This window comes from Grus americana, chromosome 3, assembly GCF_028858705.1.
Source record: "Grus americana isolate bGruAme1 chromosome 3, bGruAme1.mat, whole genome shotgun sequence".
Classification (NCBI taxonomy): Eukaryota; Metazoa; Chordata; class Aves; order Gruiformes; family Gruidae; genus Grus; species Grus americana.
The window spans coordinates 997,436-1,014,145 of record NC_072854.1 but is presented as its reverse complement, the minus strand read 5'-3'; the positions used below and the strand labels follow the sequence as shown (position 1 = coordinate 1,014,145).

At 59.0% G+C, this 16,710-nt stretch overlaps 2 protein-coding genes across 3 annotated transcripts in view; both read right to left on the bottom strand.

Annotated features, from left to right (window-relative positions):
- Positions 1-230: 230 nt before the first annotated feature.
- GAREM2 (GRB2 associated regulator of MAPK1 subtype 2) lies at positions 231-7,275 on the bottom strand. Of its 2 annotated transcripts, XM_054821227.1 has the most exons (7): positions 7,022-7,275; positions 5,305-5,445; positions 4,803-4,841; positions 3,820-3,950; positions 2,250-3,365; positions 1,532-1,695; positions 231-1,391 (listed from the first exon to the last, which is right to left on the bottom strand). In XM_054821227.1, exons 1-7 carry the CDS (start codon positions 7,131-7,133, stop codon positions 512-514), a joined length of 2,583 nt encoding a protein of 860 aa, XP_054677202.1. In that variant the 5' UTR covers positions 7,134-7,275; the 3' UTR covers positions 231-511. The 2 variants fall into 2 exon arrangements, with proteins under 2 accessions (XP_054677202.1, XP_054677203.1); XM_054821228.1 differs by lacking the exon at positions 4,803-4,841.
- A 4,309-nt stretch (positions 7,276-11,584) lies between these two features.
- Positions 11,585-16,710, bottom strand: part of RAB10 (RAB10, member RAS oncogene family) — a 44,652-nt gene continuing 39,526 nt past the window's right edge. Inside the window, exons 4-6 of the mRNA XM_054820343.1 lie at positions 14,946-15,035; positions 14,329-14,430; positions 11,585-12,358 (exon numbers count right to left, since the gene is read on the bottom strand). Of these exons, the coding sequence (XP_054676318.1) occupies positions 12,275-12,358; positions 14,329-14,430; positions 14,946-15,035 (276 nt within the window). The 3' untranslated portion in view covers positions 11,585-12,274. The remainder of the gene's footprint in view (positions 12,359-14,328; positions 14,431-14,945; positions 15,036-16,710) is intronic.

Sequence of the window (16,710 nt, the reverse complement as noted above, 5' to 3'; positions counted from 1 at the left end):
TCCTTCCAGGCCCCCGAAATCACCCTGGGGTGCAGGTCCCAGAGCAGCGCTGTCCCTTGCGTGGAGAGCCCTGGTCCCTTGCCCTGTGCTGGGGATGGGGCACATCTGTATGGCCGTGACACGCCGCCCTGGCACGGTGGGGTGTGCAAGGACGGGAGTGACCCCCCGGATCCTCCTTCCCCCTCCTCCCTGAGCAAGGAGCTTCTCCGGTGGCTTGTTTTTCTCCCGTACCTTTATTACACTAATCCACAAGGATTAAGTTAAACCAGTCAACGCAAACTCCAGTATTTTCCAGCCCATTTGGGCCAAAATTACTGTCCAGTGTTAAAAGGGAAAGTGGGGAGGGCTGGGCAATAGGGCCGAGCTGCCGGGGAGGAGGGTACCCCGCAGCCGGTGACGGCCGTGTCGGGGCCCCCCCAGCACCGGGCAGGGGATGGGAGCGGGGAGAGCCAGAGCCATGGTCCGGGTGGCTGGGGGACCCCCAGAGTCCACGGGGTCCCCAGTGTGTGGCTTAGATCTTGGGGCGCCAGCCCTTGATGAACTGCATGATCTTCTTCACCTGGAGCTTGGTGAGGCGGAAGTCGTCGGCCAGGATCTCCTCGCTGAGCTGCACGAAGATGCTGCCGTCGATGCGCTCGCGGGCGAAGAAGCTGACCACGTCCTCGGAGAGGCCGATGAAGCGCAGGCACTTGGAGACCTCCTCCAGCGAGAGGGCCGAGAGGTCGGCGGGGGGCAGCCAGGGCGAGCCGTCCCCGCTGGGACGGGGGGTGGCCGGCGGGGCCCCCCCATCGCCCCGCGCCGCCGGTGGCACCTCGATGACGCCCTGTGCCAGGTAGACGCGGGTGACGCCGCCCTCGGCCCCGCGCAGGACGGCAGGCGAGAGCGGGGCCGCCCCGCGGATGACGATGCTGTCCCCCTCGAAGGCCTTGGGGGGGCGAGGGGGGGGTGCCGGCTCCAGCCCCTCGACGGGGGCGAAGGGCTCCGGCGAGGAGGAGGAAGAGGGGGCTGCCGGGGCCGAAGGCGGCTTGGGCCACTCCGGGCTCTCCGGCCACTCAGCCGGGCCGGCGAAGGGGTTGAGCGCCCCAAAGGGCGCAAAGCGTTTTTGGGGGTGCGGGGGCTTGAGGCGGGGGCAGCTGCGGTAGGGCTTCAGGGGGGGCTCGGCCCCCGGCAGTGGGGTCGAGCAGCCGCTGCCCACCCCGGCGCCCGCGTCGGCGTAGGCCCAGGGGTCCGACCAGGAGGTGGGGGTGGGCTGGGCGGCGGGGAGCAGCGCGGCGGGGGGCAGCGGGCGCCCGGGGGCCTCCCCGGCTTTGCAGTCGCCCCAGGTGCAGGGGTAGCAGTACAGCGAGTAGGCGTCCGGTGAGGGCGAGCCGCTGCCGCTCCGCGGGACCGACCTGCCGGAGGAAGGGGAACGTCACCGTCACCCCGGGGCCGTGTCCCCCCCAGCCCCACGGGGCAGGGGCAGCCCACCCCGGGGCGTCAACCCACCGCCCCATCCCCGCCACAGCATCCAGGCCGCGCCGGAGCCACTCACCCATCGTGGAGCCCCGAGGAGTAGTAGGAGAGGCTGGGGCTGGGCGAGGGAGCGGGAGCCAGCTTCGGGCAGCGCAGGGGGGCCGGGGGGCTGCAGGGCGCTGGGGGGCGGCTGCCCCGGGGCGGCACGGGGGGCGCGTTCAGCAACCGGCACTCCTCCTTCACCTGGAAGCGGGGGTGAGGACCGTCAGGTCACCGGTGCTGGGGGATCTGCGCTCGGGACCCCGCGGCTGGAGAGGGCGAGGCGGGGCTGGGGGGCAGCTCTGGGTACCAATGGGGTGGGGGACCCTCAGGGAACTGGGTACCCCATGCTGCAGGGATCCCAAAAATTTGGGTACCCCACGGTGCGGGGGAGCCCAGAGGATCTGGGTACCCCCACGGTGGTGAGAAGCCCAAGAGATTCGGGTGCCCCATGGTGCAGAGCTATGGGGAACCGGGGACCCTGTGGTACAGGGGTGTCCTGTGGATTTGGGTACCCCTGGTGATGGGGGGAACTGGGGACCCCATGGTGCTGGGGAGCCCAGAGGATTTGGGTGACCAAGCAGAGCTGGGGAGGGACCCTGGAGCCAGGGGACAGGGGGTCCCAGCCCCGAGCCCCGCACCCCCCTGGGGCTCACTGCCCGGCTCGCCCCGTGCATCGCCCCGGCCAGGGCAGCTGGCGCAGGGGGAGCCCCAGGGCCGTCGTTCCCCATCCCCGGGGTCAGCACCGCGGCTCTTACCGCCTCCGACTTGGGTGGCACGGGGGGCGGGGTGTCCCCACGAGTCTCGTCCCCGGGCACGCCGGGACGGTGCGGGGAGCCCAGCGGGGTGACGGCCCCGAAGGAGACGAGGTCCCGCCGGCCGGTGCCGCTGCCGGGCTCGCAGCAGCCCTCTGGGCTGGGGTTGCTCCAGAGCTCCTCGTAGGGGATCTCCAGCGGCTCCTGAGTCCTGAACTCGGGCTCGGCCCAGTCGGGCGTCACGTACTCCCAGTCGGGGTCGGGGAAGTCGGGCAGCGGTGGGCGCGGGGTGCCCCCCCCGACGTTCCACGATCCCTGGCAGCGGGCGGTGGGTTCCCGGGGGACCCCGGTGCTGCAGGCGCAGAGGGAGAGGCGCTGGAGGGGCTGGCTGAGCTCCTCGCGGGCGCAGGCAGGCAGGCAGAGCCGCAAGCGCCGGGGGCTGGCGCACTCCTCCGAAAAATCGGGTTTGGCCTCCCGCACGGCCCGCGAGTACTCGTCGGGGTTGAAGCGGTCGTGGCAGTACGCAGCGCTGTCCCGCAGCAGCTTCTCCAGCTGGGGGTCCCCGGCCAGCAGCCCCTCGGGCAGCTGGAAACGGGGCATGTCGGTCAGCAGGAGGAAGTGGAAGGGGACCAGCTCGTCCCGACGGAGGATGCAGCACAGCACCACCGTCTTGGAGATGATGCTGACCAGCTTGTAGCAGTGGCCCTCGCGGATGGCGTGCAGGTCGTAGGGGTTGCGTGCGGGGCGGCTGGGCACGGCCACGTTGACGGGCAGCCGCACCTTCTCGATGATGCTGCGGATGGTGTGCTCGCCCTCCTGCAGCCGCAGCTCGAGGGGACTGCGGGTGCTGAAGCGGCCCTTGCACTGAAAGGGCAGGCTGAGGCTCTCGTTGGTGCGGTGGTTCATGCAGATCAGGCAGGGCATCTTGCCCTTCACCTGCCTGGCCCCCGCCGCCGGCGCCGCCTTGCCCAGTTTCCGCAGGATGGTGTTGAAGCGGGATTTCTCCTTCACCGTCTTGGCGCAGAGGATCTCCGCTTGGCCCATCAGCGTCAGCTCGTCCCCCGCGTGCAGCGTGAAGTTGTACACCTCGCTGTCCTCGCTGAACTCCCCTGACACCACCTGCCCCGGGACAGCCCCACCATGGGACCCGCTGCCCTGGCACTGTCCCCTGACATCCCACCACCGTCCTGTAACGTGCCACCATCACCCCCCCCCCCCCCGCTGTCCCACTCTTCTGATGTCCCACCACTGACCCCCCCAATGTCCCCCACCAACCCCCCCCCCCCGATTTCTACCACCTCACCCTGATATTCCACAACCCACCCCGACGTCCCACCACCGTCCCCTGATTCCCACCACCATCCCCTGTTGGCCCACTGTCCTCTCGTGATGTCCCACCACTGACCCCTGATGTCCCACCACAACCCTCTGCTGCCTCACCACCACTCCCTGACATTCACCTGCTGGCCCACCACTGTCCCGTGACGTCCCCTCACATCCCACTACCATTCCCTGCCGCCCCACCAGTGTCCCCTGCTGTCCCACCACCGTCCCCCGCTGTCCCCATGCTGACCTTCACACTGAAGGTGATGGCCTCCATGACAAAGACACGGTCTGGGAAGATGCTGGCCACCTCCTCCACGCTGTTGAAGTACTGCACGGGCTCGCGGATGTCCCGGTCCTGGTCCAGCAGCTTGAACTTCCCTGCGTGGGGCAGCCAAAGCCACGGCGGTGAGGAGCCCATCTCCAGTGCTTGGCCCCGGGGACCTGCTGGGGTCCCCATCACATTTTGGGGGGGGGCATTTCTGTGGGCTTCACTCAGTGCGTCCGGGTGCTGCAAGGGGACACCAGCGCATCCCCCACACCTGCACCCTACACAGGCAGCACCAGGGGGGGGGGGGCTTTGGGTGGGACAGAGCACAATGCCCTGGCACACGGGGTGTCTCGGCAATGCCACCCCCCCGGAGCTGCGGGGACCACCCCAAAGCGACTGCAGAAATGCCCCATGGCTGGAGGAACCCGCCCGCGGGGCAGCCAAAGGGCAGGGAGCCCCCACTGCCCCCCCCAAGGCCCTGCGACCCCCCCACTGCCCCACGCCTCGGGTGGGAGAGCCACCGGGGAGGGGACCCGGGGATGGGCAGCAGCAGAGCCGGTGGCGTAGGCGAAGGCAGGAGCGGGGCGGGGGGGGGCTGTGGCTGGCAGCAAAACTGCCGCCATCGGCATCGGCTCGGCAGGGACAGACCCGAGGGGAATATTAATCCCCCGACGTGCCCGCGCCAGCCGGCTCCACCGCTGCCAGCCCCGTGCCGAGCGGTGCTGGGGCCACGGCCGCCCCTCGCCGGGCAGGGCTTCGGGGCCGCAGCACTCGGTGGAGGCCGGAGCCGGGGTGCCTGAGCCGGGGGCAGCCCCACACGCTGGGCTTGGGCACGGCCGAGCCCCCCGAAGCCGGTTAACAAACTGCCCGGCCCCCCCCCCTCCTCGCCCCCCCTTGGGACAGGCGATTAGCCCCTCCCCCGCTCCATTTTCCATTATTTATTTATTAGCAGGACTCATTACCGACATGGCGAGCACTTAGAGTGGTCATTAAGGCTCTTGCTACGGCGGCCGCCAGCATCTCAGCACCTTCGTCTGCACCGCCAGCCCCAGCCGGGTCCCCAGCCCCACCCTCATCCCCATCCCCATCCCTGTCCTTGTCCCATCCCAGCCCCACCCTCATCCCATCCCATCCCTGTCCTCGTTTCATCCCATCCCCATCCCATCCCATCCTTGTCCTCATTGCATTCCTGTCCCCATCCTCATCCCATCCCCAGTCCCACCCCCATCCCTGTTCCTGTCCCCATCCCATCCCCTGCCCACCCCCGCCAGCCCCCCCCAGCCCCCCAGCTTTGGGAGGGAGGGGCAGAGAGCAGCCCCCAAACCAGAGCATCTCCCCCCCCCAGACTGGGCCATACTGGAGCAGCCCCAGTTCAGCTGCCAGAGTGGGGGGTGGTGGTCCCCTGATGCCCCAGGGGACACCGACACCCTTGTCCTTGCCCCCCCACGCCCCGGCCACCCCCACCTGGGTACTGGAGTGGGATGTCGATTTTGGGGCCGATGACGTAGTGTCCCTCCTCCAGGCTGTGAGCCGTCACCGTCGTCCACTGCCGGCAGGAGTGGACCAGCAGCACGTCCTGAGCGCTCACCCCCTCCACGCGCTCACCTGCCAGGGGACGGGGCTGTCACCACCCCCAGGACACCCCCACCCTCCCCGGGGCACCCGGCCGACCAGCCGGAGGGATGAGCAGGTGCCCGCTGCCAAGAGCCGCCAGTTGCCCAGGAAACAATTTCTTTGTCCCCCCTGAAAAGCTGCAGCCGCCGCAAACAAGAAGTTTATTGAGATGGGGCCGGCGCGGGGGCCCCCACTGCCGCTGCACCCCGCGGCCCCGGCACCCACCCCCGGTGTGGCCCTGAGCACCCACCCTGCTCCGGAGGGGTTCACCCTGCTTGGGGGGGGGGGGGGCACCTTGATCTGAGGGGGGGGCACACTGTTCCAGAGGGATGCACCCTGCTTGGGGGGGGGGGGGGGGGGGGGGGGGGGGGTGTCCCCTGATCTGGGGGGGTCACAGCCGGGCACACACACCCACACCCCCCCACACACCCCCCCACCCCCCCCCAGCCAGGCTGTGCCCCAGGGAGGGTGGCGGGGGGGGGGGGGGAACGGCCACACGGTGGCTCTGAGCCCCCCCCCCCCCCGCCTGGTGCCACCACCTCCAGCGTGTCACCTGGAAGGGGTGAGGGGGGCACCCAGGGCCTGGCCCCATGGCTGGGGCAGCCTGCTCCCCCCACAACCCCCCCACACTCCCCCACGGGTGCTGGTGGAGCCCCAGGGATCGGGTGAGCAGCAGCCCCCGGCCCCCCCCAACCCCACGGGAGAAGAGCCCAAACAAAACGGCAGCAGCCACGGACACGGGACAGCAGCCCGGTCCTGCCTCACCGGGCCTCCCTCCTCTTCCTCACCCCTCCAGCCTTCATCCCTCCTCCTCACCCCTCCAGCCTTCCTGCCTCCCTCCTCCCCATCACTCCAGCCTCCCTCCCTTCTCCCGGTCCCTCCAGCCTTCCTCCCTCCTCATCCCTCCCACCTTCCTTCATCTTCCTCCTTCTCCCTCCAGCCTTCCTTCACCTTCGTCCTCCTCCCTCCAGCCTTCCTTCCTCCTCCTTCTCACCACTCTAGTCTTCCCCTCTCCCTTCTCCTCATCCTCCAGCCTTCATCCCTCCTCCTCCCTGCTCCAGCCTTCCTCCCTTCTCCTCCTCACTTCTCAAGCCTTCCTCCCTCCCTTCTCCCCATCCCTCCACCCCCCATCCTCCCCTCCTCCTCACCCCCCCAGCTTGCCTTCCTCTTCCTCTCCATCCCCCTAGCCTCCCTCCCTCCTCCTCCTCCCTTCCTCCCTCCTCTCCATCCCTCTAGCCTTCCTCCCTCCCTCCTCCCCATCCCTCCAGCGTCTCGCCCTCCTCCTTCCCCATCCCTCCAGCCTTCCTCCCTCCTCCTCCTCCTCGCCCCTCCAGCCTTCCTCCCTCCCTCCTCCCCATCCCTCCGCCCTCCATCCCTCCCTCCTCTCTCCAGCCTTCCTCCCTCCCTCCTCCCCATCGCTCCAGCCTCTCTGCCTCCCTCCCCCCGGTCCCTCCAGCCTTCCTCCCTCCTCCTCCTCCTCGTCCCTCTGGCCTCTCTCCCTCCTTCCTCCTCGCCCCTCCAGCCTCCCTCCCTCCTCCGTCGCCCCCCCGGCCCCGCCGCGGCTCACCCTGCCCCAGGCAGACGAGGGTGGGCAGCCGGCACTGGCTGACGATCGCATCGAGGGGCAGCGCCGCGGGGCTCCAGCGGAGCCGGGCCAGCCCCGCCGCCAGCTTCTCCATCGCATCGCGGCTCAGGCCGGCCCCGGGCCGCGGGGGGGGGCGGCCGCGCCGGGCTCCATCGCCGCCGCCGGGCCGGGGCAGCGGCGGGGCCGGGGCCGGGGCGGGGGGCGGCGGGGAACGGGGCAGCCGGGAGCCGCCCCCCGCCCGCCCCCGGCCCCTCCTGCCCGCCCGCCCCGACAGGCGGGAGCCCCCCGCGGCGGGGGCGGGGGGAGGCGGCGGCGGGCGGGGACCCCCCCGGCGGGACCCCCCCGCTTGGCCGGGCATATCCCCCCCCCCCCCCCGGCGGGGACCCGTCGAGGCGGGGGCTGCTCCCGGGGTGCCCCGCGGAGGGAAGGCTGCCCCGGGGGTGGCGGCGGCTCCGCCCGGCCCTCCGGACGAACGGCCCGGAGCCCCTCGGGGGTCGCGGGGGGGCTCAGCCCCAACCGCCCGGAGCCTTCCCAGGGGTCGCGGGGGGCTCAGCTCCCTTCGGCCGCCGAGGGAAGGGGACCTGGAGCCCGCCCCGTTCCGCTGCCGGATCCGGCCCGGTGCCGCGGGGGCCGTGCAGGGCGGGGGGGCGCTGGGACCTGGCCGGGGGTTTCCTACCTGGGGGGGGCTGCGGGGGGTGCGGAGGGCCCGGGCGGGGACGGGCGGAGGAGCCCGAAGCCGCCTCACACCCCGCTCCCCGGCGGGGACCCCCCCCCGCCCCAGCACCGCCACACAGACCCGGCACACAAAGTGGGGACCCCCCCGGCAGGGACAGCACCACCACGGGGATCCCCGGCCGGGACATCACCGAGCAGGGACGGGGACGGAGCAGGGAGGGGACAGCGGCAGGAGGATGGGGAGAGCCTCGGGACTCACCCACGGGGGTGACACGACAAGCGGGACCCTGAGAGCCGCGGGACGGTGTCTGTGGGGAAGGTCCCTGCCGGGCCCCCTCTCCCCAAGCCCCCCGGAACCCCTCGCACCGCCAGCAGCGCGATGGCCATGGCCGTGCAGAGCTGCCACGCCGTGAGGCCTTGCTCTGCGCCCCGGCAGCGGCAGCCGAGCCGAACTCTTCCGTCCCCACGGAAGAACAGCGATGAGCGGCGTCGCGGAGGCGGCGGTGGGCGGCTTTGGCTGCGTGAAGCCGGGCAGAGTGGGCCCAGCAGGACGGGAAAGCCGAGGGACGGGGCACAGAAGGCAGCGGTGGTGCAGGGTCACGGGGATGGGGACGGTTCGGCATCGCCGAGCTGCTCCCCACGGCGTCGTCCCCCTGCGAGGGGACCCACGGGCTGCCAGGGGCTGCAGCCGTGACAAACTCGCAGCCTCGGCGGCGGCTTTATCACCGACAGCAGCACGAAAACACCCTCTCCCGGTTACGGACACCATGGCAGCCGGAGGGAAGGAGAAGCATGTCCCCTCGCCGCGGGCATGGGGACAGGCCCCTCGCTGGGCTTTGGCTGGGGGGTGACATCCCCGACCCTGGAGTGCCCAAAGGCTGTGGGTGACCCCAGGGCACCTCCCACGGGCAGGAGCGCTTGTGGAGAGGGGACCGGCCAGCACGAATGGCTCCCGGTCAGCGGGGAGGGACATCAGCCCAGCTGTAAACCCAGCCGGCCGCTGGCACGGCCACGGGGGCTCTTGGGGAGCTGGAAAACCCGCCCGTCCCTCGCATCCACACCGGGACCTGCGGGCGCGGAGAGCTGCAACAGCCCCTTTCCTTAAACGCGTTTGCAAAGGTGCTCTGCAAGGAGCCGGGGATCCCTGGGGGACACGGCCAAGAGGCGGCTGTACCCCCACCCACCGAGGCTCCGCCAGGCAGGTGCCGGCAGCCTTCGATACGCCGTAGCACTGTCCTGCCTTGAAGAACAGCCTGGGGCTTCTCTGTACGAAGCGACAGCTCTACCCCCGGCCAAATAATTTCAACACCTCGTGCTTTCCAGGTTCTATCGGTAGGTCCAAGCAGTCGCCGCTGCGCAGTCCGAGGGCAGCTACGGCCCAGGTGCAGAGCTGTTCTCTGGCCCGAGGGCTGGGGGGGGTGCGGGGTGCCTTGTCCCAGCCCCGGCACCCACCTCCTCCGAGGGGCGGCTGGCGCTCAGCCCTCGCCCCCCCCGGCCAAGGCTTGGTGAGAGGGAAGTTAACGGGGCCGAGGAAGTAACCAATGCAAGTTTATAAAAGCTTTTATTTGCTCTTGGTATGACCAAGAATGGGACAGTGATCTTTTATACAATTTGATACAGTAAGTGGTACAAAAGAATGTGTTTTAAATAAAAAGCCAGAGTGGAGTAGCAAAAATATTAAAAGATTAAGTAAAAAATTGTAGGCATGGGAATTAATCCTAGACCTTAAGTTGATGCTGTTTTTCCACCATCCGAGTCCGAGAGCACGAAGCGCCATTTACCCCTGCCCCGCGCGGCACCAGCAGCTCCCCGGGCAGCGCCGAAGCACCAGAGCGTGGTTCATAGATTCAACCTCAGCTTTTTAGTTTATCGTGACCAATTTAATCAAGTTACTTTTTTTTTTTTTTTTTTTTTTTTTTTGCGCCATGACAAAAGGTAGCGCCGAGCTTTTCCTCCGCTGGCCGGGTCAGCTAAAGCCTCCCTGCAGCAGCACCGCCGGCACCGGGCAAAGCTGGGCACCGGGAAAGCTGCTTTGGCATCCTTTTCCAGGCTGGCCTTAGGCTTTATTCCACGCACGGGGCTGGGGGTGTCTTCCAAGTAGAGGTTTCACAAGCAGTTAGTTTGCTAGCTAGCAGGAAGTTTAGATACCAGCAGAAATAAAGTTACTGCAAATTCCTCCAACATCATTATTATTACTTTTTTTTTTTTTTTCTTTTAGCATCTGTATCGACTCTTGTTGCTCACTCCTCCTCGGCTGGGCCTTGCACTCCACAACACAAAACAAAGCCAAGCCACGCGGTTAAAATTCACGGGGTTTTATATGAACAGAAGTAGATGATCTAGAAATATTTCAGTTTATTAACCGGGTAAGAATACGAAATGGCGGTCAGAGCTAGTAGTACCAGCGAGCGGCCTGTTCTCTACCTGTTGGCTTGCAACGAACACAGCGTCTACAAAGGATCCCGAGGGATTTACACAGAGGGAGCCAAGCCCCTGGAAGCAAATAAAAAGCTCACGTTTAAAACAAGGATTATACAAAAAGAACGTTGATGTATATTTCTCCATTTTTTTTCCCTTTTTGATCATGTCAGAAAGTGCAGGTTTAACCAAAGGGTAGCCGTACTCTATTTACAACGCTGAGCGGCAGGCGCGGGACGCGAGAAACGAAGGGTGTCGATCTATCCGCCGGCCCCGGCACCCTGCCCGAGCCACTCGACTGGGGAGGGTTAACACACACAGAGACAAAATGCCAAAATACAGAGGGAAAAGGGAGACACCTCGGTCAAGTTACTACACGGGAAGCCATTCAAAACTAGAAGTTCAATGTTAAAACACCATCATCTCATTAAAATTAAATCAGTGTTATTTACTACTTTATTTACCGGAGACAGTCCAAAACCCAAGTGGACAAGAGTGAGGCAGAAGCTTGTCCAACTTTAAAGGAGAAGGTGAGGCTCGGGGAGGAAGAAGTGTCTGTTTAAAGTATCTGTTTGTCCTTGGCCGGAGCAGCTCTCCTAGGTGTATCTTACATGCAAGGCAAGCGAAGGGGCAGGGGCTCCTGCGGACGAGGGCCCGGTTGGGCAGGAGCAGCGGACAGAGCCAGGGCAGTCCTTACCCCCCTCCTTTCAGAAACCAGGCGGCCGCAGCATCGGCGACGCCGGGGAGCTGCGGGCACAGCAAGGCGGCGAGCGGGGCGAGCAGGGGGGAGCACCCGCCCCAGGCCCACCGCACCGAGCGAGGGCAAGGCTGACCCAAGTACCGGTGACTCGGCTTTGAACACTGGAAAACGGAAAGTTTTCAGGGAGGTAATAAATTAAAACTGCCAACTTTTCTTTTTCTTTTCCTCCTCTTTTTTTTTAAAAAAAAAAAAAAAATCTAGTTTCACTCAGCCTTTTGCAGGGCTACCGAACACCTCGTTGGAGCGGCTAACAGTAAGAGGGAACTTCAAAGTTCGTGTTAACTGCTGTCAGTTTGGGAATTGCATGTTATATTCATACACATAAAGTAGACAACCACATCACCCTCCATAGAAAACTAGTGCATGCAAATAACTCTTCCATATCATAAAACCCAACGGCTATGCAGGAGGAGAGAGAAGATATACTAGTGAACTGACATTGGCTAGAGGGAAATTAGTAGGTATCTTCAACATTTTTACCTTGAAAGCTAAATCAGTGCTTTGTATTAAATTTTTGGCAAACATACCAGGTTGCCATCCTTTTAATTAACACATCACACCATGAAGAAATGCAAATAAAAGCAGCATGCAGGCAAAAGGAAAGAGCTGCAAGTGAGAAAAAAAAAATGGCAGCAGGAACAGTTCTGAATGGCTAGATCACCAAAAAGGAGACACAGCAGATTAAATGTAGGTTTGTTTTTTTGTTTGTTGTTTTTTTTTTTTTTTTTTTTTTTTGCACCACCCTTTGTCCTCGATGCATTACACCAACAATTACAGAAAGCAATCACAGAAGAGTTCAGTATTTTAAAATGGTCAAGTATGGATGGTATGTCTCCTGCACATGCTTCCACCAGAAGAAAAGAAAAGAAAAAAATGAAAACAAAAGTTCCTTTCCACATAAGGCACAGGACAAAATAAACCCCATTCACAGACTCAAGGCGAAAATGAGTTTTCCTGGCTCTTTTGCTGATGTATCTAGAGAATATGGTGACTCAAGCACATTATCCATGACAGAAAATTCCACTGTTGTACAAAATAAATTGTTAATTCTAACTTTTATTCTTATACAATTTGCAGAATAGAGTTGAATATGATTGCTATATGTTTTAATGTCAGGAGGAACGGGACTATAATACAACCAAAACGTAGTGGTAAGTTGAGCAGGTACACGAAAAAAATGAAGTCACCGAGATCATTTTCCTATACATGTTGTTGAGAAAATTATAGTACGCAAGCTGTCCTAAACGGAAAACCAAAGGGAGACAGGAGCTTGTTAAGATGAGGAACAAAACATTGGTTTAAGGTTAAAAACGGGCAGAGTGGTTTGTTTTGCAGCGAGAAAAAAGGGGCGGTGGATGGCGATTGGTGATATAGGAGAAGGTTCAGCAACACTTGCTCTTCCAGCCTGTCACCCCACCTCCACTGCTGATATCTACATTTTCACTGTTGGGCTCTTTTACAGGGGTCTGCAACGAAACAAGTGGAAAGAGTTAGGTGACTCCTGAGACATTCTGAAATAACGTACGCAGAGCTGAAGAGACAGCGGCTTACAGAAAGACTTACATCACCAAATAATATTGTGAATAAACTATGGACAAAGAGCTCCACAGAAATGTAGGGAATCCTCCCCCCGCCTGCAGCAGAAGTATGCTGAACCAATTTAAGGTTTGTTTTGTTTTAAATAAACAACAACCGGAAAGCTGGGAAACCGCCCCCCCCCCCCCCTTTTGAACTTGGACCACCCCGAAGTAAACTAAAATTAGTTCTAGATCCTGCTCTTAGAACTGACACTTGGACTTTGGCGGAGTAAGTAAATCACAGCATACAACTAACACAAACTGAAGCTAAATTATGTGAACTAATGACCTTAAAAGACCACAGAGTAATTTATAGATAAAGACGGGTTGTTCAAAAGCATCTGCCTTCCAGTTAACCAGGACACCAGTTTCCGAGGCAGCGGACAAAACAGGCTCGTCTGCGTCACGGGATGTAAACTTGGTTAGACCAAAGCAAAAATCAAAGTCAAGTGGTTTTGCTCAGATGCTAACATCTACTTTCAGCTGCTTAGAAACCAACCTAAACTTCCATGAGAATCCTGCAGTTTCGTCTCTATAATCCTTTTCTCATTCTCTTTGGCACAGTCTTGCAAAAGCAATCCCTCCCGTTCTTCAGATAGATACATTGAGGCCCAAAATAAAAATTTAAGGTCTAAAGGGTCAGTAAGACTTGCTGGTCTCCTGTTTACCAAAGGCCAGAGATTTTCATCCAGTTTCTCACATAGAGCTCACCAAAAACTGATGAAGAAACAACTCGGAACTACAACAGTGAACCAGACATTGTTGAGCAGATGTGTATTTAAAACGGTCGTGAAAAGATTCAGCATTGACCTTGCAGCAGATTTCTACCCAATTAACTCAGATGACGTTATCAATGGCGTTCAGGCAGGAGAGCAGCGGAAGGCAGTGATGAAGGCAGTCTCAACACGGGGCAGGCTCTAGCGCTAAGCTGCAGCACAGAAAACCCCACGCAGGGCGATTCGTTTAGGAGCACGGCACATATACTAGAGTTGGTCAACCCACGCATCTCGAGCTCCACAGAGTTTCGGTGCTGGAGAGGCGCGGCCTGATCACACGCAGGAATGGGCTAGCGCAGGGGTTGCTGCGTAAATCAAGTCCCTGGCTACGGGAGTACCTCAACTGACTGGAGCCGGCCAGGGAGCCACCCACGCGCCCAGCCCAGCTCGATCCTGCAACAAAACAGCAGCAGCTCTTGGAAGCTGATGCGTTTTCTACTCATGACAGACATCAGGGACACAAGTATAGCGCTGGGCATACAAAGATTTGGGTACAGGCCACAGGAAAGACAACTGTCTTTATGGTATGTTTCAGGAAGGGGAGCCAACCACCAGGATGAACTGCTGATTCACGTTCTTCTCTCAGTTGCGGTGTAACCGTCCAATAAAACCTCCAACGAAACGCAGAGGCTAAGAGGGCTCATCATTGGGAACAAGGCAGGACATGACAGAGCTCGTTCATCTGTTCTGCTAACCACGTCTAAACTCTTCTTGCTTAGGAGTGTTTAGGCAATGTCATGTATCAATGGAGATGGTGGCAGGGAAAGGACGCCAACCAAAATGTTGTAACTCCAAGCACATGTATGACACAACCATGAGTTTAAGGGCCAAACAACTATGAGTTTACATTCCTCGGCTCTTTCATGTGCACTACCATCTCTAGGTAGTACCCCTACAATAATGAAACTTCAAACAAGCTTTAGAAGCTTAGAAGCTTCAGCTGTACAATAATCCTCCTTCGGGGACTCGTTTGTCTTAGCACAAAGTCAAAAGCTGCAACAATTCAGGTAAACATCAAAAGCAATAGGAGCGGAGATTTTAGGATTTTTTTTTTTTTTCCAAAGGAAAACTGTAAGCACCTACCTTTCGAAGAATGTCTTCTGCTAATGTGAGGAATGCCTTCTCAATGTTTATATTTGCTTTTGCACTAGTTTCGAAAAACCTAATACCATGCTCCCTAGCAATCTAAACCAAAAAAGAAAGAGGGTGTTAGCGTTACTGCAAAGCTATTCAATTGGTGCTGCTGTAACCTCAGGATTAGCACATTTATGAGCACATAATATTCTTGCAGCCGTAGCAGGCATCAGAAGTACTAGCTAGACCAAGTGCCACAAAAGAAGTTTTGGAACTTAATGACTCAGAATGAGCAACTGAAGTGTATTAAATCACAAGTGAACATCTGAACACAGGACGACAGATACTTATCACGTGACAGGCTTGTAAGGTAACTTAAAGGATGCCTGAAAAATTTTCGTTATCAAAGCAAGCAGAAACTGCAGCTGAACCCGTTCCATTCACTGCAGTCCTTTGCAACGCAGCTTCTGAGAACACATTCCCTAGCCTTACAAACCCTTAGTAAATCCAGCTGCCCTGCTCGTTCCCTGGCACATCCCCCTGTGGCACCCAACCACCTGGAGATGGTGGGAAGTCTTGGCGCTGGTTTGCTTACTTTGACAAGCAAGTTTTTGTCCAACACTTACCTGTTCGCCTTTTGCTTTAGGGACAACTCTTTTATCTTCCATGTCACACTTGTTTCCTAACAGCATCCTCTCCACATCTTCATTGGCATGCTGCAACGAGACAAGAGACAGGTTCACACATCTCCCCCAAGAAGCAGTATTTACTTTGCTTTGTATTTCCAGGCTGGCTGAAGTCCAGACTCACATTTTCAGGTCTAGGTGTCCTGCACTTTCCCGAGTCCTAACAAAGACTGCTAGAAACCATTCATCAGACAGTGCCTTTAGACTGAATTGCTCACATACCCTAGAAGTGGAATGAGACAACAGCTACGGGATTGACACAGCTCTATCACCACCCTAACCCCAGTTATTTTCCCCCTTCCTTTTTATTTCTGTAGTTTAAGTGTGAATTCTTCCTTTCTGAAAGCAACTAAGTGCTGTTCTGCAACGCAGATCCTTCTAGTTAATGTCACTAGCCTACCAAATCTTTGTTAGTTTGCATTCAGTGATGTGGGAAATGAATCAACTTCCTGCCTGGCACTTAGAGGTGTCAGGTTTTAGGTGTGATAGATAAGCACGTTACAGAAATGATGCTACAAAGCATTACAGGGTAAGAACAAGCCCACGTCTACAGCTGCCAACAATCAAGCTTCATGCACTGCAGTGGCTCCAGCTGACACTACTACTTTTTTGGTGTTTAAAGGGTCCTTTGCATAGTTTTATTGTAGACAGGTAAGTCTCCTTAACAATTGCAACTACGCTTTCAACCACTGCAAAGCCAAATAACCAGGAAGTTAGCAAAAAACACCTTTTGCCTGTAATTTTTTTAGAGTTAGCAAGTTAACTAACAAAGGGAAATTACAGCGCTCTAGCATCATGCTGTTCCTCTGATGTTGCAATCATCACAGCAAGACTGCATGTCGGCTCTGTGCTTTAGCTCTATCTGCTAGAGTGCTTCACAGAAGTTGAAAAGCTCGCACAGTGAAATGGCACGCAGGCTACACAGCAACCACACGCAAACCAGGACATCGCAAAGGGAAAACTGAAGCGAGTGCCATGCTAACGCTCAGGATCCGAAGAAAAGCAGGACCACATAGCAGGGAATCACCTTTGCAAGGAAAAGCGAGTGCCAGTGCTTTCTCAAGGAATGTTGAATGAGCAAAAAATCCCTTGGCTGTTCAGTTATTGAAGTGCTGCCAATATCCATCATAGTAAAGGAAGAACATGCCAAAGATATCCACCAGACTAGCAGACAAGTTTCAGCAGCCACAGCACAAAGCATCACTTAAGTGGATAACTGAAGCAATTTGAAACCTGCCATGAGAAGCTTCTTGGAAAGTCTAATCTGAATTTACTTTCACTCCAACAGTCTTAATACTACTTTACGGTAGCATTACTAATAGTACTACAGAGGCAAGAGACCCACGTACCCAGTACTCCTGCTTACAGTAACAACCCATTTCACATTCCTCAGGAGAATCACCCCCAGTTTTTTCCTTCAGGTCACAAGGAGGAAGAGCAACCAGACGGTAAAGGTAGATTAAGATACTGCATAGAATAAGACACTGAAAATGTTGACTTTTCATGCACGCGCACACACAAAACTGCTTACACAGCAACAGACTTCTTTCAAATATAGCCAGCCCCAATGTACAAAACTGGGCACTTGAGCAACTCGACTAATTCCTGCTAGCCCAAAGCAAAAGTGCATGGCATAGCACACCTCTGCAGAATGTGTGAACTGCAAATAATTACGTATTTAGCAAGGACCAAGGCGTAACAACTC

Coding starts and splice junctions, on each gene's coding strand:
- GAREM2 (XM_054821227.1), bottom strand. CDS start 7,133: ATGGAGAAGCTGGCGGCGGGGCTGGCCCGGCTCCGCTGGAGCCCCGCG. Junction 5,446..7,021: donor CCTCGTCTGCCTGGGGCAGG/GTGAGCCGCGGC, acceptor GTCCCCTGGCAG/GTGAGCGCGTGGAGGGGGTG. Junction 3,951..4,802: donor TCTAAGTGCTCGCCATGTCG/GTAATGAGTCCT, acceptor TGCCCCACGCAG/GGAAGTTCAAGCTGCTGGAC.